At 48.9% G+C, this 22987-nt stretch overlaps 1 protein-coding gene across 1 annotated transcript in view; it reads right to left on the bottom strand.

Moving 5' to 3' along the window:
- Positions 1-31: 31 nt before the first annotated feature.
- Positions 32-22987, bottom strand: part of MTRR (5-methyltetrahydrofolate-homocysteine methyltransferase reductase) — a gene marked incomplete at its 3' end in the record, with an annotated part of 37418 nt that continues 14462 nt past the window's right edge. The window contains exons 2-12 of the mRNA XM_025050502.1: positions 21273-21440; positions 19650-19803; positions 17571-17688; positions 14902-15277; positions 12164-12286; positions 10546-10699; positions 9603-9691; positions 6501-6681; positions 4460-4502; positions 1104-1222; positions 32-159 (exon numbers count right to left, since the gene is read on the bottom strand). Of these exons, the coding sequence (XP_024906270.1) occupies positions 32-159; positions 1104-1222; positions 4460-4502; positions 6501-6681; positions 9603-9691; positions 10546-10699; positions 12164-12286; positions 14902-15277; positions 17571-17688; positions 19650-19803; positions 21273-21401 (1614 nt within the window). The remainder of the gene's footprint in view (positions 160-1103; positions 1223-4459; positions 4503-6500; positions 6682-9602; positions 9692-10545; positions 10700-12163; positions 12287-14901; positions 15278-17570; positions 17689-19649; positions 19804-21272; positions 21441-22987) is intronic.

A 22987-nucleotide genomic window follows, 5' to 3' on the forward strand; every position in this document is an offset into this window, starting at 1 on the left:
CGCCGCACGGCGACGGCCGGGCCCGACGCCCCCGGAACCGGAACCGGAACCGGAACCGGGCAGTACCTGAATAAGTAATCCCGGTCCCGATGTCGGCAGCCGAAGAACAGCCACGTCGCTCCGAAGTGTCCGTCTGGGTGCTGTTCCTGGAGTTTCTCTCTAAGTAAAAAAGGATGCTGACATGTGAACATGGGACATCTGGACAGCCAGTCCCTCTCCGGCCAGAAGTCCCAGCGGCGAGCCCGGAGAGGCCTGGAGCGGCCACCTCTGCCCTGCGCAGGGTCCGCTCCTGGCGCACCGGACGCCCCCGCAGACACCTGTGAGCTCACGCGACATCCCTGTAACGAGGACAATTCAGTGTCACACTGTGAGGCCGACACTGATGTCTACATTAAATATGAAAGGCAGTTTTATGAATAAAATTAATTCTCAGTTAATAACATGGAAAAGTGGTCCAGGGCTGGAAAAGGCCGAAATGACAGGTGCGCCGAGACACAGCCGTGTGGCCGTGTCTGCCATCGCTCCTGCTTTCCTGAGGAAAAACTGGAAAAGCAACGAAAGGCTGAGCGCACAGGCTACCGCGCTGCCATCTGGGGCACAGCATGGAAGAGCTGTTCTCAAACGAGGAGAGAAACAAATTTACTTTATATCAAATAGTTCTGTTCTGATACACAGTTGTATCTGCTAGCGTCATTCTGTTAAAAATTTCTGATATTTGAAACTTTTGATATAACTGGATGTGTTCCCACCATTTTTATCTACTTAAGGGATACATGGAGCAGCCTGGACATCACAACAGCATAAGGCTGTGCCTGAAATCTGTCCCCAGCTACACATGCGACCAACTACAGTGCAGCTGGGGAGAAGCCCTACAGTACAAGGCGGGTTCCAGCATGAATCAAACTCTGGAAGACACTGGACTTACGTTTCCCGTGGTGACAAATATGTGTGCTATCATGCACTTGATGATCATTTTTTAAAATAAAAATTTGACAACCGAAGTCCACTGCCCCAGAACCCACAGGGGGCACAGAAAAGCTGTGCCGTGTCCCCGCCCGGGCCCACGAGGGACCCGTTGCCCGCGGGCCAGCCTGAGCCCGTACCTGTGCTGCAGGAAGCCGATGAAGGGCGCAATGCCGGCTCCTGGGCCCACCATGACCACGGGGACCGACGGGTCCCTCGGTAAGTGGAAAGAATTTGCTGCGCGAGGAGAGATGGATATCTGAAATATCAAAACGATGGTCGTTAGTGTGAAAGACACCCTCGACGAAAGCGCAGACCCAAGGTGGCCTCTGCTAAAGAAATCGAAATGGAATCACTCACACAGCACTAAACAGTGTTCGACCAGGAAACCGTGAACTCAGCTGTCACCACAGAAAAGCAAGCAAGTCTGTCTTGCAAATTTTTATCTTTCACCCAAATCGATGGTGTTTTAAAAATGACAGGCATGGACTCGAAATAATCAAATTGTTCTTCTAGTCCCATGAGTAAGATCTGCTTCCTAGCGCACAGCCCAGACATCGACAAGGAAACGCAGGGAAACGTGCAGCCGGGAGTCTTCGCGTTTGCACACACGGGGCAACGAGGAGGGTGCACAGTCTTAGGTGAAAATGAGGCGACTGAAGGAGAAGCGCCTGTTCCGAAGCTGCTGGGCCGTGGTGCCCCGTCTGTCATTCCAGGCCCCACGCTATCCGTCCTCGAGCTAAACCAGGAGAGTAAGTGATACATCTTCTTGCTAAAATTTCAAGATTTCTCATGTGCAAGGGATACTTACAAGGAATCAATGTGTAAATAGCCTGTCTTCCTGTCCCACTTTGCCATCTGCGTCAGCTACACCGTGTGACGCTAAAGTTAAGAATCAGAACCCGCTCTACGCTCCTGCTGGTGGGACTCACGTATTTCAACCTTTAATTCAAGTAAAATCACATGAAGTTCATCAACGGATGAACACCTTACTTTTCAAGCGAAGAGCTGGCCGAGCTGTATCCAATGACCGCCCCCTTTTGGAATGAGACTGGTCGATACCACATTAGCCTCATTCTCTCGATCCCTCCATTTAATGACTACTGATGGCCCACCAAGCTCCAGGGAGCGAGAGAGGCTCAAAGCCATCGACAAACACATCTCTAGAACGGCGGGCAGTGAAAGTCCCGTGAAGCAAAGCAAGACAGGACGTGACAGTATGGCAGGGGCCTGCTAACGAGAGCGCTCCGGGTCCTGGGGGCCGCGAGGAGCCATGACAGTATGCGCTCTGGGCTGCAGCAAACCTCGGGCCGCTGGCCGCAGAGGCGCCTGCTTCGGGCTCCCTCATGGCTGCGGGCAGGCTCTGCTCCCGGGGGTCTCCCTCACCCGGGACCCAAGCCCGAGGGGCAGGTCATCCTGCCCCAGGCGGCGGGTTCAGGCCCCTGCCAGTGTGGCACGTGGCCTCCTGGGTGACATAACCAATGGGAGCCGTCTACCCCACGCGGGGGGCTGCTGTTAGCGACCCTACTCTTCCTAAACAGATATGGCGCCACTAGGCACCATGAAATTCCGACAGCTGTAAGCTGCACCCTTCCCTTCTGCATCTCTGGGGTCTGAACACTGGACGGTCAACGAAAGTCGAGGAGGGGAAGGAGGGGAAAGGGCGCGAGGGAGGGAGCTCGAGGGCGCCCGCTCAGTGTCTGCGCCACCTTAGGACGTACTTGATCCTGTAACCTTGAAATCTGCTTTACACATGATCATGAAGTGACATGAGTTCTACATAGCACTATAATACTCCTTTTCAAAAAAGGAATTTTCTCAGGTTCTCAATATTTTGTTGGTACACAATGAATCCAAGAGTACAGAGATGAATGGACAGAAGTGGACACGTGCACGTGCGTGTGCACACACACACACACACACACACACACACTCTGAAGCATCTGATGAGTTCTACATAGCACTATAATACTCCTTTTCAAAAAAGGAATTTTCTCAGGTTCTCAATATTTTGTTGGTACACAGTGAACCCAAGAGTACAGAGACAGACGGATGGACAGAAGTGGACACGTGCACTGTGATCCACAGCGACTGAACAGTCATGAGGTGACGCTGCTCACTTCTTCAGCTCTATGGATCTGTCCCAGGCGGCAGACTGGGAAGGCGTCGTGCTAAAGGGCAGCTTCCAGTGGCAGGCTTCCCCTGAGCCCCCTGGAGCGCACGCCGGAGGTCGTAATCCCCCAAAGGGCTGTGACCTTGTCAACCCCTGTGATCCACAGCGACTGAACAGGCATGAGGTGACGCTGCTCACTTCTTCAGCTCTATGGAGAAAGAGGACTTCACAAGGGAGCCTGGCTTTTGTTTTAATTTCGATCGTCCTTAGGTGGGAGGGACAACTTTAACTCGTTCCCTACGCACATAGTCTCCAGTGAGATTCTGCGCAGTGCTATACCAAACGTCAAGGTGCGGGTGCCCCCAATCTGCTCAGAAAAATCAGACGATGTTTTTCTCCCACATGCTTCAAAAGTAACCCCCCCCCCCCAATAGCTTGTTATCGGCAGCACAAATTCACAATCTACACACTGACGAAAAGGGAAGAGACCAGAGCAGGTGAAAACCCCACACCCAAACGGAAGGACGTAAGACATAAAACCGGTCTTTCTTCAACTGGATGCCTTCTTAGAAGTTCTCTGGGAGACAGGCATGGCCTAAACAAAATAGGGCTGTTTTCGGTATCGCTTGATACTCCCTTGTCAACCTGCCAAGGGCATTAACAGAAAAGGTTTTCTTAATATGAAAATGTGTAAAGCTTCACACATTTACGGAATGCATGGACCATTTAATATGGAGTGAGAGTCATGTTTCCCTTTTCCTTTGAATAACTAGTAACGAACAATGAGTGGCCAGTGGTCAGTAGTTAGTAATTTTCCTTTGAGTAACTCGTAAGGGACAATGAGTGGTTAGTACTTAGTCATGGCCGAGGCAGGCGAGGCGTCATGTTTCTCTGACCCAGGCAAAGAGCACAAGCGACCATGCGGACCCGCACTTGCCTGTGGGCCGTGGGCCGGGGCCGACGTGGCGGGCGGAAGCAGCGACTCGGCCAACCATTTTGTGGCATCTTCCAGGAAAGTTTCTAATGTCGCATTTGCCTTCAAGACCAGGTCAGATTTACACGAACTGTCCCTCTCTTCCCCATCCCCACCGCCGCCCAGCGAAGGAGCTGGGCGCAGCCATCAGGGCAGCAGGGGCCGGGCCGGAGACTCCGCCCCCGGCGGGCACGTGCTTGTGAGCACGGGGGCCGCTGAGGACCCCCGCTCTACGACGCCCAGGGGACGGGGTCTGAGCCGGGCCCGCTTCTCCCCCGTCCCGGCTGCTGAGTGTCCTCCACGAACTGGGTAGGTTTCCGCTGCATGGATTTGTAGCTACTAAGGATCTGGAAGTCAGAATTTCGTAACATTTTGGGAGAAAGATGCTATATATTAATAAAAATCATTACCTTGCGCATGAATATGGTCTGGGCTGGAGCTTAGGAAGATGTTCTAGAAAAAAGAAACAATTATTAATTCACCACTCCTGACAATAAATTATGTAAGAGAGAAAAAAAATCCTGCTTTATTTAGAATATTCAAAATATTTTTTAAGCCATACTCAGAAGCACACATGAATTCACTGTCTAAGTAAAATATTACTGAATACATTTTTCCAACTCCTAAAGTAAACAGACATACTGCATTTTCTTAATCTGAAATCAGTATTTCCATCCAAAGGCTGGTTTCTTAAACCAAAGGTTACTAAGAATAGGGTCCACGTGTGGGCTTCAGGGTCTAGGAACCCATTTGATTTTCTGTGTGCGTGTGCATGCGTGTGTGTGCGTCTGTGTGCACATGCACTTAACAGTTTTCTGGGGAGATTGTTCAGATTTGAAAAACTAAGACCCCCAAAAAGTTAGGGGGCACTATTTTAAGAATTATGGGAAATACCGAGGCTTGAAACATTTTTCCTTCTTCTAGTTATACAACAGTAACCAAAAAACAGTATAGTAATGGACATTTTAAAATCAAATTATCTAGGAACTCAGCGGATTCAAGACACAGAGGTGCTCTTTTGAAGACGGCGAGGCATCGGTGTTGAGGTTCCTACCTGATTGTTCGGTAACAAGCTCTGGAACTTTTTGGTGTCATATTTGCAATAGCAAAAATTTTCAATGTCCTTTCTGTGAGTTATTCAGCAAAAATATGTAAAGAACGTTCTAAAATGGCTGTTTTAATAAACATAAAAGTTTTCATAAATGGCTCAACTTAATACTAAGTTTTAGATCTATTAATTTGTCTTAAAAAACTGGAAAATTTAAAATTTTATGTGTCAATGCCTTTATTAATTTTTCTACGTAACTAATAAAGTTTTAAAAAGATGAGTAAATCCATGAAGGAACTGAAACATATTCTTCGGTGATGAGCACATCACATGACTTCATGTGACTTTGCTGCGTGTCCCGAGTGTCACCCCAAGCCCTTGTCGGCTCTAGGAGCCCCAGTGGGAGGCGGGACTGTTCGCATGGGCACAGGAGAGCAGGCAGAGCGGCCTCACGCAGTGACACTGTCCTGCACTCCTGCGGAGGAGCGGGGGGAGCACAGAATGCCCCGACGTAAAAGAAGAAGGAAGCGGGGCCCAGCAGTGTGGGCACCAAGAGGGACCTTGCGGGCCAAACAGTAAAAAGGACAATCCGCATTCCCTGTCACCTGAGACCAACACAAACTTTAAGTGTTTTACTGCTTATCACTACAGGAGAACAGGGAGGCGGTGACAAAATCACCTGCCTTAAAGGTTTAAAATCCTTTAAAATCCCTGTAGTCACTGTCTCAGGTCAAGGTCTCCAATCCCTCCCTGGGACTGCCCCGGACTTGGTCCCCCAGGCAGGACTTCACGCTCCCTTCTGCTGGAGTCTGAGAACCCAAGAGACAGACACAGGAACGGGATGGACTGAGCCTTGAATATTCCTTGGTGGGTCCTCCCAGCCGCGCCTGCAGCACCCTGAGGACCGTCCCCTGTATGGGCACAACATGATGTGCTCCCTGTCGCTCCTGAAGCCTAAACCTGAACTGGCCCAGATGGTGACATCTGCACATACACAGTTCACCAATCTCCGTGTATTAAACCAGATGTTCACCATCTTCGAAAAAATTCATTTTTTTCATCAGAAAGGCCATTTTTAGATAAGATTTGACTAAATGCTTTCTGAAAAAAATAGTAAAATAAGAAAAAGCCTGAATGCTGAGCCAAAAAAGAACCACGACTGGCTATGTCGAGAGAAAATGGCAGCGACGATGGCAGAAGGGAACAGGGACACGCGGGCCGTGGGAGAGGGGCCCGGCCCCTTCTGACCGGAGAAGGCAGTTCGGACGTCCAGGCGGCTGAAGACGGACCGGGGACGCTGCCTGCGATCGCAGCCCAGTCAGACGCCCCGAGTGCTGCGCAGAGTTCAAAGGGCGGCACCCGTGCGACCCCCTCCTGCCCGCCCAGGCGCAGGCGCCACTCACCGAGCAGGAGGCCGAGCGGCGGCTGGCAGGACGGGAAGGCCAGCAGGAGGTCCAGCAGGCTGGCTCGGGCGCCCCTCACGAAGCGGGTGTAGTCGGCAGCCCCCTGGCTGCTGCTCAGCTCCTGCAGCCTCCGCCTCTCCGCCGCGTCGCCGGCGCAGTCCGCCAGGGCCCGCAACAGCGCCTGTGGCCAAAGCAAGGGACGCGACTCGATTGGCCGCTGGAGTGCTGGTTGGATCCCCGGGGAGATGCCCGATGAGCCGCGAGAACGTGAGCGCCGCTCAGGGCGCTTGGGAAGAGAGCGGCCCCTCTGCCCCGGCTTCACCGTCGGCCCGTCAGGGAAACCCGCTCTTATGTTCTGTTTATGTCGCCTCCCCTACATCCCACGCCGACCTCCTCAGTCACCAGTCTCAGCTCGAAAGCCATGTCAGGGGTCCCTGAGTAAGAATGACCACGATGTCCCACAGCTCAGCCTCTTACCTCAGGACACAGCGCTGTTCCTGTCATGGCCGATTACAACCTGGACGTCACCATTCATGTGACAACTGCTGGATGGGACAGGCGCTGCGTGGTTGAGACACTGGGGACACGGTGACACCTACCTGGCCTGTCGGTGTCACAGTGAGAGCCACACAAGTCCAGGGGTGACTAGTGTGTGACCGGCTAGCGACCCTGCCGGGCCCACGCGGGGTGGCAGGGCCCCCCAGGACGCAAGGCTGAGGGGCAGGTGGCCACGGGAAACGAGGGGACTGAAGAGTGGCTAACAAATGGCATGGTCACATGGAGGCCTGGCTCTTGGGGACCACGTGCAGTGCGACATGGGTGCAGGGAGCTGTGGACATGTGACAGAAGGCTGACGAGATGGTCGCAGGAGGGCAGAGCAGGAAGAACCCTCCTGGACGCGGACTCCCTGTCACCTCAGAGCCATTGTAGAAAAAGGAGAACATGACCAAACAGAGCGAAACTCCGCCCCGAACCCCAAGTCTCAAAGGCTGAACCAAGGCCAAACTCTTGGACGAAAGACTCAACCGGTTCCTACCAGTTCCGGCCTCGCTGCAATTCCGAGCTCATCCATTCTCTGACCCTCGCAGCTTCAGCACGTTATTTGCCTCCTGCTATGCGAATGCTCGTGGGTACCGCCACCCTCCGTTCCCCGGCTCAGACGCCATGTCCCGGCCCCCTCTGCAGGGCAGACGACAGCACTGCTCTGGTGGGGTCACGGGTCCCACCGGCTTAGCGAAGGACCCCTGCCTGAACCACTGGGAGAGGAACACTCTACAGCAGCGGTCCCCAGCCGTTGTGGCACCAGAGACCGGTGCTCCTACGAGAATCTAATGCCTGGTGATCTGAGGCGGAGCTGAGGCGGTGATGCTGGCGCTGGGGAGCAGCTGCACATACCGATGAAGCCTCGCTCATTGGCCCACCGCTCACCTCCTGCTGTGCGGCCGGTTCCTAAGAGGCCACGGACTAGTACTGGTCCACGGCCCAGGGGCGGGGGAACCCTGCTCAACATGGCTTGCTCAAGGTGCGGGACACAGTGCCGGACACAGGGCAAGCACTCGGGAAGGGCAGCGGGATGACTAAACATCCACACTACACGGGTTTCTGCTAAGAAAAGTTTCCCAATAACACTGCATCAATTTCTCAGGTCAATAAAATTTCCTAAGTTATAGTGAAACAGTGGCAATTGTAAATCCTTCATTTTTTTCACTTCGGAATTATAGAAACTTTATGGTACTAAAATAGGAAATACTGTACTGTTTGTAGAGAAAAAACTGATGACAGGCATTACTTTTAATATGCAAGTATTTTTAAAGTAACAATTCTGCTCCAAGAAATTTGTTTAAAAAATACTTCAAACAGGTGTACAAAAATGAATTTAGTGCAAGAATGTTCACCTCAGTTTTTTAATAATGAAACACTGGAAACAACTGGCAATAATTAAATCAATAATTTAATTATAGTGCACTCATAGTATCTTAAAAATATCTCTAACGGATTTCCACATTGGGGTATACAAACTACTAATTTTAAGTAAAAAAGGCACATTGCAGAACAGGACACTTTCTACAGAATCTTTTTTTTTTTTTTCCCCCCCAATCAAAACAAAATTTCAGCATTAACTCTGAGGGTTTGATTATAAAGAGCTTTCACTTCTTCAGTTATTTTTGTGTCTGGAATTTTTACAATGACCCTATTCTGTAGTAAGAAAAAAATATTTTAACATCTATATTTTATGAAATTTTAAAAAATGGTAGAAATGAACTAAAATTGTGAATTTATTGAGTTTAATCAAGAATTCTCATCAAAGTCAATTCCAAATTTGTTCGTACTCTGTCTAGGACTGAGCCTCTCTCTAAAGTTTGCTTCACAAAAGTGATAAATTCAACATAATAAAACAGAATAAAAACTGCATCACAGAGGTTGGCCTAATTATAGCACTATTTATGCTCACTGGCTATACCAGTTTGGCAAAGCACAGGTTGCAAAGTTTTACCCATTAATATTCATTTGAGGGACATGGTTAGAAGAAATCAGTTACAAGCTGTCTTTTTTAATACTGCTCCTGGCATAACACTGACATCTGGTGGATTACTCTATTCCAAGTTCATCTAAACACCAATATGGCCTACCAAAACGTGTCAATGTTTCCTGAAGAATTCTGACTTAATAATCATGTAGTTTTACACAAAAGGAGCCTAACAACATGAAACAGGTGGCAAGTAGGAGGGGAAGCCTACACGCTCCTGTTTCCTGTCATCCACTAGGAAGTGTCATGTGCAGCTGGAAAGCACAGGGTCGTTTAGGGTCACTCTCATCACTGATTAACGTGCCACGTCCAGTTAACATCTAGTAAAAGACTATGAAAACGCGCTACTGAAGAAATCTCATTTCAACAGAAAACATAAAATTGCAGTATAAACACAACATAAAAATGCGTGTCTATGACAATTATAAATTTACTGCACGCTCTCGGGAACCATTTTCAAAAACGTGCTGTGAAGGCCATATTTTCTAAACTTCAAAGGCGAATATCAGATCTATTTAACAAGTCCAACACAGAGCTAAGCATATTTGTAAAGTCACCCAAAGAAAGAAAAGTACCTTTTTAGGAATTGCTCGTATTTCAAGGCACCAGGTAAGAATGAATTGGAGAGAACATTTCTCAGGTATGTGCTGAGGCAAGGCTGCTCCTTTTCAGGTAGACAGGAAACCATTCGTGACAGAGAAAATAAAGAATGAACTGTTTTGTACTCCTAAAAACACAAGTAACAGTAATACTTTACATTATGGTGCTACCAAATTGCAATATGATTTGTGGCAATGTTTATTCAGTCAAAAAAAAGTCCCTAAAATAAATACAGCAGAAAAACCCACCTTACACACAAAAAATAGAATTATAAATTTAACAGCATGTTATATGGGCCATACCAACCAAATCTAGGTACACCCAACAAAAAAAAATGGGAAATCATTCCAAACCAAAAAGCCAAAAAGCCAAAATGGCAGGGGTCCCTTAACACTGTGCATGATTCTCACAAAGAACTTAAGAACTGAACTCGAATTCAAGGTTCTAAGCAAAAAACTGAAGAAATAACTTCCTTTAATTATAGAAAAAGCAAATATTTATACTAAACAAGCGATAATATGCTATACTAAACATAATAGGAAAAAAACTTTTTAAAAATAAAACAATAAAGACGTTTTTATTGTATGACATTTAAAACATGAACTTAGAAACAAAATAATGCTAACTGCAAAAGCAAACAAAATCAGCCCAAGTCACCGACCTGCTCCTCCAAGAGGATGGCCACACACCCTTTTAATGTGGGAGGTGTCCCACAAAACCCATCACCACCTCACCCCGCTCGTGTAACTGACCCTACGGTTAAAAAACCAGCAACGCCTGTCACTGCCTGCTCCGGGCCGACGCGTGTGGCCGACCCTTGGGAGCCGAAGGGGAGACCGCGGAGAGGACACACTGGCACATGTCACCTCTGATCTGCTAGCCCCAGGACACAGCAGAAGTAGGAGCTCAGGGCCATACCTCTCTTCTTGGTGTCCGCTTTAATCTTCAAGAGGACATGGTGCTCCCTTTGGTCCGTGAGCTGCAGTCTTTGGAGCAGACTCTGTACCTCAGAGTCACTGTTGGGACAGATGATGTTGAAGGCATCTCCAGGCTGATAGGAAAAATCTGTTTTCTAGAGAAGAACCAACAAGAAAGAAAATCCCACATGAATTAAAGTATTAGTTATGAGTAATAAAATCACAGTTTTTATTATATGACCATTTAAACAGATGGATTAGAAACAAAATTGTTCTAATTGCAAAAAGCTAACAAGCCCAACTAACTGAACGAATGTACTTTAACTAGGAGTGGTTTTAAAAATGAACTTCCATAGTTACTGATGTTTTGCTTTGTCACTGAATCTACAGAATGGACATGAAGCCCTTCCTCATTTTCTAGAGAATCAGGGACCCATCGGTTGTGCTTTAGTGATCCGTGTAAACATCGCTCTGAGCAAAACACACACACGCCATTACACACGTAAGAAACCGCTCAAGCCTGTCTGCAGTGGTTTCTGATTTCCTTGTCTGTCCTTCCTTTTGGGGATGAAGAGGGGTAGTAGGAGAGGGCCCTGTCCTTTCCTGAATGAGCAGATCGCGATGCCATCTGGCTCGGTGTTGGTTGTACACAGACAGGGGCTAGAGAAGGAGCCCCTTCCCACAGCACGTCCATTCAGACAGGAGCGGAATGCAGACCACGGTGCTGGGGGCATCTGACCGCACACGCTCACATGCCCAGCCTGTGAGCGAGGCAGACTGAACCACCAATGGGCCAGCCCTTGCCTCATTATGACAGGAAGGTACAACTGCAGAATGAAAAATAAAATGTTTTGGTGTATACAGAATATTAAACACTATGGATTATCAAAATGTTCAAAAGAAACATGAAACTACTCAATAGTATATAAGCAAAACCATCTAGTGTGGAAGCCTATCGTATTTCTTTTTTTAGTAGAAAATTCAAGTACATCTATATAGCGTTGATGTGCCTCAACTTTTCTCAAATCGCCACCCACTGAACTTCTTAGAACTCTCATCAAAATGAAACTGAGCTACATGACCCTGGGCCCTCAGCCACTGAGGTTTCAGGGTTATCAATCAGTTTCTTAACCTGAGGTCAATGGATCTGAGAGGGCCCGGGAGGGGCTCGTGGATGGAGTTCAGAGAGGGGTACACAGTGCCCCAAGACTGTGTGCCAGGTGTTGACAATCATTTCTCGGGAAAGACGGTCCACGATTTCTTCCAGGTCCTCAAAGGAATGCGTACTGGTGCGCTGAGAAATGAGCTCTTCTGAGACCGTCCAGTCTGAGCCCCATTTCCAAGCATCTGGCTGACGCTGTTCCGATGCCACGGTTCTTTCGTGGCTGAATGAGAGAGGCAGCAACCCTGAATCCCCACCAGAGTCGCTCCTCATGTTAGCTCCCCGCAAGTGAACAGAAAACAGGTGTGAGCTGAGGAGGAAGGATGGGTCGAGAACGGAAGGCCAGATGTCCTGCCAGAGAATCGCTCTTCCTGAGTGTACGGACTAGAAGGCCACGCAAGCCTCTCTGCACCTCGTGACAGCACAGCTGTGCCGGGAAATAAATTCTGTAACTTACTGAAATGTCCAATTCCACCAGAAAAGTGGTTTTTATGGCATCGTTCGTAGTCAGCTGAACAGCCTTTGAAATGGGAACTTGAAAAATTGGATCCACTGAAGGCACGGATGCTTGGCATTCCTCCTCAAGAAACAAACATGATAAAATATTACTAACTGCGATTTTCGATTACACTTAGCAGGGCTTCACTGAGTGACTCGGTGAGATCTGTAAGATTTTAGGAAACACTCCGGCTATTTAAATATTCCTTCCAAAGGTAAGTGGCTACAACTTCTGAATCTTTTGGAAGAGAAGCTCATCCATGTTTCAGACTCCTTGTCTATTAGACATGGGAATTTCTGAAATATATTGAAGACATCGGATACTGGTATTTTCACGTTAAGGTCTAACAGCCTTGCGAATAAGCTACAGAGAAGGCGACAGAATGCATGAGTGTCTCAAGAAGGAGATCCTTACGGAAAGGACAGGCGTTTAAGGGGGGAAGGTGTCAGTACGGATGGTCACAAGAACCCTCGGATTAGTGGGCAGTGCTACTCCACAGAGCTCTCTTGATGACGGGAATGTTCCACACCTACACTGGGCAATGCAGCAGCCACTAGTCACGGGTGCCGAATGAGCACCTGTCTGATTAAAGAACTGAATTCTTAATTTTATTTAATTTTCACTCATTCAAAATTCATCGGCCACATGTGCTGCTGGCATCTATATTAGACAGCACAGGTCCTGGGAAACTGCCGAGAAACTCGATTTTGTACTAACTACTCCCATGCCTTTCCCAACTTGACGTTCTTAAGTGCTACTAAAAATTAAAACTTATACTTAAAGAAACACTAGTCAGTTACTGTGGGCTGCGTGGCTGTACGGGAAAACTGGGGCGACGGCCTGGGGTGGGGAAGGGGGTCTGGGGTGAGCACCTAGATTTCGACATGGGCGGCACTGGGACACGCCTCTCGGCCCGCAGCTAGCTCAGACAGCTGAGTTGCTGTGCCTGCCTGGTCACACCTCCTTCCAGAGGCAGCCCACGTCCGATGACTGATCGATGACTGCAGAGGCCCAGCCCCTTAGCCCCGACTCGGGACAACTGTGAAGGGCCAATGCGGCTCCAGAGCGCCCTGGAACTGGAGAGCTTCACTGACACTTTGGGTGAAAAAAGCAAAAAGCTGAGAGTAATGCACAAAAAGTGTGAAAGCCAAGAGCATCCTCGTGAGTTTGCAGGGAGGCCTCACCTCCTGCAGCCGGAAAGCAGAGAGAGCTACGGTCCGACTGACAGGGAAGGAGGGGGCTCATGACAGCTGAGGCGGGACCCTGGGGCTGAGATGTGGAACCCCATGCCCGTGAATCTTCTGAGCCTGCAGAAGTGGCCACGCCTCCCCATCAAGAGCAAGGGTCCCCTCTGTGCACTGAGACAATGCAGGGACTGCCACGCCCCACACCTGCACCCAGCCCCTCCTGGCTGCTGGGCCAGTGACTAGTTAAGGCTGCGGATGTGCTGGGCCAGCTAAGGTAGGCAAGGGACAACGTCCTGAAGACACTGCAGGACAGGGACATATGTAGCAACCAAGTACGCATGAGGCAGGCGCTGATGGAGGGCAGAACATAAACTTGGATAAAGGGTTTTTCTCTCTGGGACACGCTCCTACGACACAGGCTGTAGCACCCTGGCAAGAGCCTCTGGAGGTGACAATGGACATGCTGACAGCACGCCTCCGAGAGGGAGGAGCGAGTGAGAGCCTGCGCCAAGTGGGTGGGGAGGCCAGCAGGGCCCTGGCCGGCACTGGGGGTGGAACTGAAAGGTGCGGGGAAGCGGCTCGGGACAGGAAAAGCCGCACGGAGCCGAAGCCCACCGCATGGCCAGCTCCCCGCAGCACCAGCCACACAGCGCCAAGGCCAGGGGTCGCCAGGAGAGGAGAGGTACCCGCAGTCCTCCTACCAAGGCCTAACGTGCACTGGGCGGGGGGACACCCGGATACGTCAGGGACTGACAGAAGAGGGGCCAGTCGATGCGGTTCCCCCGTGTCGTCAAAGTGAGGCCTACGGGGCCAGGCAGCAAGTCAGTCCTGTGGTCACCCGGCAGCTGGCGCGACCCCACGCTGGATTCACGGGATAAGGGCTATCGCACTGGGGAGGGCCAAGCGGAATTTACCAGAGGCCTCTCCTCATCAAGCTGAAAAATGAACAACACAGGCTCCGGTGAGGAACAGCAGACAGCAGTGCTACCCTGAAACCTCTACAGGACACGGGGAGCGGTTCCAGGGCACCCCTATCTGATTCCCCAGACGGGCCCTGGGGACGGGACTGAGCCACCAGCAATTGCAATGTAGCCCAGCTGCGGTGCCCCAGCTGCTGCTAACGTGCTGACCGCCTAAAAACGTGCCCTCAACTGACTCACCCCTGAAACGAGCAACCAGGTCGTTAATCCTCTGAAGCAGAGGAGAAACGGGGCTCTTCCCAGGGACTGCGTCGAAGACAGAAGGAAGGCAATGATGCGAGCCCTTCTCCAACACGGGGGGCCGGCCGTGGTCACGACTCAGCTCTCCACTGGCCTGTGAAGCAGCCAGACGTGTGAATGGACGAGCGTGGCCGTGTTCCGATAAAGCTTTATTTACAAAACAGGTGGTGGAACACATCTGGCCAGCGGACCATAGATTGTTGACCTCTGTTGCTATATCATTAAAAAACAAAAAACCATGCCCACAGTAAGGCGACACACAGCATGAGCATGAAGTGAGGCTGCTTACCTGGCCAACAGGCTCCTGCAGATGCACCTGTAAATAGTCCGGTGGCAAAGCGGGAATATTCAGAGAGGCCTGGGAAAGCGGGGGCACGGACCGGGTAAGCGAGGGCTCGAAGTCTGCAGTCAAAGCACTCGATTGACCTCTGCTCGCTCCATTTTGTTCCGAAACCTCAGAATCCTTTCCTCCTGGATCATCCAATCGGAGAAGTTCGACTTGTGATTCGACGTGGATTAATTCCGGTTTCGCTGCGTCTGTCGTCCCGGAGGCTCCAGGTGCCGCCGTGAGAGCTCCACTCATCTCTCCTTCGCTACTTGACACGAAAAGCTTCGCGAGGGCAGCCCAGAGCCCGTCAATCCACGGCTCGACCACAAGTTCTAAACTGCATTGTTGAAATAAAAAAGGAAAAAAGAAACAAACGCCTCAGTTCCCCACTTACATATATAACGATGGGTGAGGCAGTGTCTGTCCACTTGGCAGAATGCTGTGCAACTGTCAAAAACACTAAATATGAAGACTATTCACAATACAAAAACTACTTGTGAACGACTGAGTTAAAAAGCAGAACTTTATTCCGAGCTCATTAGCATTGAGCTGTGAAAACATGAGCAAGTACACAAGTTAATGAAGAGAAAGGAAGATGTTTTAGTATTAGGTAACAGAAATTGGATTTTTCCTAATTTGATTTTTCCTATATTTTAAAAAGCTGTAATTTTAAATAAGCGTACTAAATTCTGATGAGGCTAACGAAATTTATCCCAAATCCAGGTCTACTATAATATCACAAATGATAATTACACCAATCGAATACATCTATTTTCCTACATATTAAAACATCACCAAGAAACCACTCCGAATTAATGCTAACTCTTTTGACTAAGTAAACAGTTCAAACCTTCTATCGGTTCTGAACAACGTTTGTGGAAAATTCCCAGGGAGGCTGACCGAAGCTGGCCTCGGTCCGTGTGAACTGTGTCGGCCCACGGGAAGCCCCCATGGCCCCTGGATAGAGACATTCCAAGTAGAGCCAACGGACAGGAAAGATCACGTCAGGCCCGTGGAATGACATGTCATTTTGAATCACAACTCAAAGGAGGTACCAATTAAATTCCACTTCATGAGGTGAAGCGGCTCTCGAAAGGAGGCGCTTCAGACCTGTGTCATGACTCTGGCTAACGCTTCACTGCATGCATTAGGTGCTCGCGCAGTGTGCAGCTCGAAATCTGGTTATAGTACATCTGTCCCTTGGGAGACTTTGGAAAAGTGGGCACATAAAATTATGGGTTCAATAATGAAAGCTACATTGAAAAACCGTTCCCACAACTCAGAGCTGAAGACAAAACTCAATCGGAGCGAGCCCGATCACCGCGCACTTATGGGACGGCGGCCTTGGCCCCAGGGGACGGCCACGTTAGTGCACCTGACCCCGGAACCGGACACGTGTGCTCCGCCATATCCCCTCAGTGTGGTGGCACGTTAAAAATGTGCCATGTCTTCTTAAAAATATCTTCCATTTTAGAAAAGGGAAAATTCAAGTAAGGTAGTTAGGTTGAAAATTTAAGAGATGCAGGCTGCTGAAATAAATGTTAAAAAATTTTAACATCCAATCCAACAAACGTAGAGGGAAAGGGAAAGCTCTTGAAGTAAAACATGGATGGAGTGACAGACCTAATGGATTATATAAGGAGTCAGCAGTTACATAGCTCACAAAAGACAATAAACATTTAATGCCAATAGGTTCTGGAAAAAAAAAGAAAAACGCCCAATAAAAAGGGACAAAATTGGCAACATGTAAAGAAATGTGGCAGAGCTTTGTCACCATCAAGAGCATGTGTCCTGGGGACATCAAAAAGAGCCCCAGCACCACAGCTGCAGAAAATGACGGACGACGTGGCCACGAAGGGGAGTTAATGGACGAGAAGGGTCTCCAACACACGCGCGCAAATGGTGACGTGCAGAAAAGCTAGACGTTTGCTGACTGTCGTTATTCATGAACACAGACCTAGTGAGAATTTATTTAAGGCTCCTGGTAGAAAAAACCAAGTGGGTGTGCTGTTATCTGGCTGAAAGAGCTAAAGACTAAATGACAGTGAGTTGTAGGACAACATCTGTAACACCTTTGCATAAACGCATGAAGAGGATTTGAAAGGTGGCACATCGCGTGAAATACTGTATCGTAAAAACAAGAAAGAATAGCAGTAATAAAAATAAAATTTGCATTTCTGGTGGGCAGGCTAACAAAGGGCCACTAAGATGTAGGAGCCAACGAACGCAGCGCACCATGAAGGGCCCTCGTCTGCGTTCTCTGTCAGTGGTGTGTGGCACGCCGGGCCCCTCCCCACAATAGGACCCTGTCCAGTCACTCCGCTGTGCACAGCCGAGGGAGGTGCACGCATGCGTTATCAGAGTTCCTAAAGTCAACATTCACCTTCACAAACACCTACACGCGTTGAGACAGTTACACTTTTAAAAACAATTCAGCAAAACACGTAAATCAAGCTCTGGCTGATCGTCTTAGGTCCTAGAGCTAAACACGCTAACAAAACCAAAATACGACTTTCCAGGGAAAAGTTTCAGGCTCGATCCAAAGTCAATACCTTTCACAAATTCGCTGACTTGCATGACGTACTGACAGGGTTCGCTGGACGTGACAGAGACAAGTGCAAGGCTCTTACCCCACGCAGTCATCCGCATGTCCAGTGTCATAGAAACGCCGGGCACCAAGCTCCTGGAGCCGTCTGTCGATCACCTTCCCCCCATTACAGAAGTAGGTGTACTCTGAGTCCCCCAGACCTAGAGCCCAGACAGGCTGTCAGTGCACAGTGTGCTTTACGTTTAAACAACGAATAGACAGATAAATCTCTAAAAACATGCCATTCGTGCTCTTGTTGATGAACAGGAAATAACGTACAGCTGCACGTTTTCTTATTTTTTCCTTGAGTAATAGTAAACATAATTTTCTTTTATTTTACAATGTAAAAATACCAGACATATTGAAACAAAACAAATACTTTTTGATCAGTTAACAGAAATATATTTCCCATTTTTGTTTCCATGACTCTGTGTAACAATGTGGAAATCTTAAAAGAAGGTTTAGATGGGTTTAAAAGAAACAAATCTGTATTTAAAGACTTTTCTGAACTAGTGCAGGGGCCTGCAAACTATAGTCTGTGGGCCAAACATGCCTACTGTCTTTCTTCGTAAATAGTTTTATTGGAACAAAGCCAAATCCACTTGCTCACTTTGTTATGGCAGCTTTTAAGCTACCACAGCAGAGCTGAGTAGCTGTTACAGAAACCGCCTGGCCTCAAAGCCTAGAACACTTCCTACCTGGTTCTTTACAGCAGCGGTCTCCAACTTTTTTGGCACCAGGGCCCGGTGCTCCTATGAGAATCTAATGCCTGAGGATCTGAGGCGGAGCTGAGGCGGTGATGCTGGCGCTGGGGAGCGGCTGCAGACACAGATGCAGCTTCACCTGGTCACCTGCTGCTCCCCTTCTGCTGTGCGGCCCGGTTTCTAACAGGCCAGGGACCGGTACCGGTCCGCAGTCCAGGGGTTGGCGATCTCTACTTTATAGGGTTTACTGTCCCCTATCCTAGAGTGTAGAGGTATACCTACAACATAAACCACCACCTGCTGCTTCTGTGTTAAATAAATTAAGAATTGCCTCTGTTTTTTGGTAAGAAAATAGACTAACATTTTCATACTTGGTTAAAAATTTTTAATTAAAAGCTTAAACATCTTAGTTTTTTAATCACCTCCATGTACTTTTCCAACAAGAATACGGTGAACAACTGGTGGGTCCATTTATGGGCATAAATGCACTAGAATGGCTGGATGGGCTTCAGTCTTTGCTTTTCAATAATTTGAGAAATTTTAAAGAGACATGCACATGCTAACTCTTAAAAATTAGAAAAATTTAAATTAAAAAAAATGGGTACTCCAAAATATTCTCTGGAATATGTTACACATAACAGACCTTGGCCAGGGTCACAATCTCAAATTTCTGATCAGTCCCTTATCTGCACAACCCATCCTTGCTGGATGCCCTCCCTGCAAAATGACTCTCAAAGATGAACAACAGAGATCACGAGCCAGGAAGATGGGCCCTGAATTCCGTCTGGTGTCATACCCGGCTGAGCTGGTCCCTCTGATCCTAACCTTAATGCTTTAGTCTGTACCTCGCGGGGGCCTAGGCCAGTGTTCCCTAAACTGGAGCTTTAGAAACCATTGATACTGGGGCCCGACCTCAGAACAGTCACTGGGGGTGGGCCCGGGGAGGGCAGAGTGCCATGAAAGTGGCTCCAGCCAATCCCAACATGAGGCCAGGAGCGAAAACCACTGTCGAGGGGAGCAGATCTCAGGGAAGATGTCAGATCCCCTGGGCGCTTTTTTAAAAATCCAAAACAATAAAGCAGCAGGCAGGGGTGCTCCTTCAAGAACTGTTTTAGCAGGTATGGGGGGAGGCCTGGCACCAATACTCTGGGAATGTTTCACAGCTGAACGTGACGTGCACCCTGCTTATGAATGCTGCTCGGGGGCTCTGCCAGGGGCTGCTGAGGTGAAGACCGGGGAAGCATTCATACGACAAAGGACATCACATAATTTAAATATCACATACGTATTTAAATAAAATACCAAAAAGGACAAAACCTATACAATCATATATTACCGTTTTGAAAGATACATTCAGATAACAGAATTACAGCCGGTAATAACAGAACGTAGCAAGAACTAAAATATACGGTGCATACCTAATAAACCGTACCGCAGGTGAGCAAAGAAATCCACCGGCAGCGTCTTGTCGTTTATCGCCTTCACGAACCTGCGGGCTGTGTCGGGCGGGTCTCCGGTGCCCGTGGTCGAAACCACCACCACGAGGGGCGCTGTTTCGGTTTTCAGATCGTACTGAAAAACAGAACGTGTCGTGTTGGCTTAAGGCACTAAACTTAGGCTCCTGTCACCTGAAGCAGTCATCAGTTCTGTGTATGGCACAAGGGCAGAGAGGGGCACACGAACTGTCACGCTGGGGATGTCAAGTGCTGCCCTCGGCTGTCAGGGAGCTTGGCTATCGCTCTCTTGGGTTGTAGCGCTGAGAACGTCATCGCTGTAAACTGAGATCATCAGTGTTCCCAAGTCTTACAAATCGAGCTCCTTTATTCTAATTGCAGCTAATTTCAAATATTTCAAATAGAACATTTCACTGTCTATTAGAGTCCACGAGCTCTACTGCTCACAAATATCACTGAATTTGGCTCAAAGGAATTCACTTTATTTTTCAAGCTGATATAACAGATAAAGATTTGAGCTAACTTTTTACCAGAGAATTCAAAGGTTACAGGGCACTATGCTGGTTGTGCATTAAACTATGCGGTCCGTCAACATAACTTCACCTTGAAAAAGACTTTGAGTTCTAGGAAGCGCGAGCCATCCGTTTAACTCGGAGGAGCAACTACTGGAGAAACCATTCAGCCTGGGGAGAGCAAACGACGTGACTGACATGGTACTGAAGCGTTAACTGCTCACCTAACATTCAAGCAGCTGCTGACCCAGGTGGTGAGGGGACCCAAGGGGCCAAATCAGGGTGATTATATGAGGACCTAGCTTTGGTTTGTAGTAACAGACTCAGACCGTATTCCATCATGTGGCACCCGCAATGTAAGTTTACTTGGAAGTTACTGCAGAATCACGGAGCAGCCGATCGGCCGGGTCCTCCGGGGTGCTCCCTGCTGGGTGGGTGACTACTTCGGGAGTCTGCGCTGCATGAAGGAACTGGGTGGTTCTCCTCCTATGAGCTGAGTTTATCATTCACCTGTGCTGCTCACAGTCTACTTTAGTGAACTAAGTGGTGAACCTGAATGAGAGCTCAGTAGCACTGAACTGAATCCCAGTGCCGAGTGGCTGGCACAACATCCTGCGCTTGTATGACAGCCCTCGCTAGTGACTATGGCCTGCATTGTATACAACAGTGTACTCCGGAGGTCTCTATCAGACCGACTGCAAGAAGCACATAGGCCTGTCGCGATCTTTCGCATCCTAAGGCAGGGATTTCTGCAGAGACCGTCTGTATAAGCACGTAGCCCTGACCTAAGCAAGCCGAGTCTTCTCCGGAACGCCACGCCTCTGCTTTAAACTCTGTTTCGCAAGAGAACGGAGTGCTCCTTCGCTTGGAGGAACTCTCGCACGAATGGCAAGGACTCTGTGGTGATCCAAATGGGGATACGAACAAGGCAAAGACCGCCCCTTCCACGTGGTTGAGTAGTTACGTGTTTCAGTTTTTGAGACTGTTCGGTCTAATCCCAATGTACGCTCATAGGTAAAAAAAGAAAAGCTGGCGGGAATCCTACAACGGTTTCTGAGCGTTTGACACCTCTTACCTTATCCGTTTCACTCATACAGTGAAGATCTGCAGAAAAGCCACGTGCGACTGCCTTCTCCCGTATTTCCTCGGCTATGGCCTTGGCCTGCCCATGCTGCGTGGCATAGAGTAACAAAAACCTCCGCATCACCTCAAGGCACGTGCTGCAGTAGCTAGGACAGTCACGCTGAAACACAGGAAAGGGAAAAGGGGTTTTCTTTGTAATGTAGTAACAACCTGCAGGTATTGATTGTCCCTCATTAAAAAAAAAAAAAAGAGAGACTCCGACAACATCCACACGTAACATAAAACAGACTTCTCTGACTCTGTTAGCATGAATTCTCAAGGAGTCTTTAAAAAAAGAGAGACTTCATCAAACCAGGGAGAAACGAAGCGCTAGTTCCGTGGCTCAGAAACCATTCTGGGGCCAGACCACTCGGGCTTGAATCCAGGGTGGGTCACTCGCAACTGTGGAACCGTAGGCAAGCTCCCCAGCAGAGCTGTGCCTCAGAGCCCTCACCCCCAAACTGGGGATAGCAATTCCTACAGACAAGGAGTGACAGATGCAAAGCACCTGAGCCCAGGCTGAGACACGGCAGTGCTCAGTAAATCCTAGATACTTTTTTGCTTGCTCTTTTAAAAAAGGCAAAAGTAAATATTCCGTTAACATTCTAGGATTCTTGTTTCATATTTGATTCTAATGCTAAATAGAGTAATCACAGCACTAAACTTAATCAAAGCACAAACTGTTTCATTACTTAGCTCAATATCAGATGTATACGTCCCTGTATGTGTACATATACTTACATGTGTATACACAGAGAAAATATTTCTAATCCTCTCAAGCGTTTTACTAGTACCCATATTTTTCCTGAAGAGAAAGCCAGTAATAAAACAGAGGACACTCGGAGACATTCCCCCATACTCCTCCCGTGTCTAAAGCTGGGAGACTGTTCATTTGTAGGAAAAGATTTAAACTGAAACTCAAATCAAAATCTTGGCTTTTGGTGAATGAACCACCAAGTTTTATGCTCCTCTGGCCAGTTATACCTAAGGAAATTTAAGCAACAATTAAATTAAAAGGTAGAAATCATGTTAGGAAACATGATACTAACCATGAATATGCTTAGGGAACAGAACAGCGCCTGGCACACAGCCAGGGACCAAAAAATTAACTGAAAAACTAAACACAGAAACGAGGGTATTCAAAGCCACCACGCGTTTAGGGCTGAGAGCTGTCAAAGTGTGCTGGAAACGCCACCGCTTATTACTGTAGCCAAGGACCTGGGGTACTTCCTGGGAGCCACGCGGAGGTCCAAGCGCTTCAGAGCACGCGCCCCTGCGTCCTGCAGCCACCTTATAAAGCGGTGCTGCTCCCTGTTTCCCAGAGGTGGGTCCCCGACACCCGCAGGGCAAGGCCGGGCGGAGGAGCGGTGGGGCAGCACCCCACTCCGACCGGGTGCGCGCTGCGAATAGTCCCGAGCCTCCAGGGGCGCCTGCCCGACCCCCCGCGTTTCCCCGCATCCCCGGTGTGCTCTTCACCACCCCCCATCCTGAGACAAGTGTTGAGAACGGAAACGCCGACAGCGGAGGGCCCGGCGACCTGCGGGGCCCGCGGCGCGCGTGCACGGCCCAGCCCGTCCTCTGCTCCTGACCGACCCGCGCGCCAGGACGGCCGGGGAGCAGCGCGGGGACGACGCCGAGGCCGATGCCCTCGCGCACACAGGGCCGCCG

Source organism: Pteropus alecto, unplaced genomic scaffold (genome assembly GCF_000325575.1).
Source record: "Pteropus alecto unplaced genomic scaffold, ASM32557v1 scaffold137, whole genome shotgun sequence".
Classification (NCBI taxonomy): domain Eukaryota; kingdom Metazoa; phylum Chordata; class Mammalia; order Chiroptera; family Pteropodidae; genus Pteropus; species Pteropus alecto.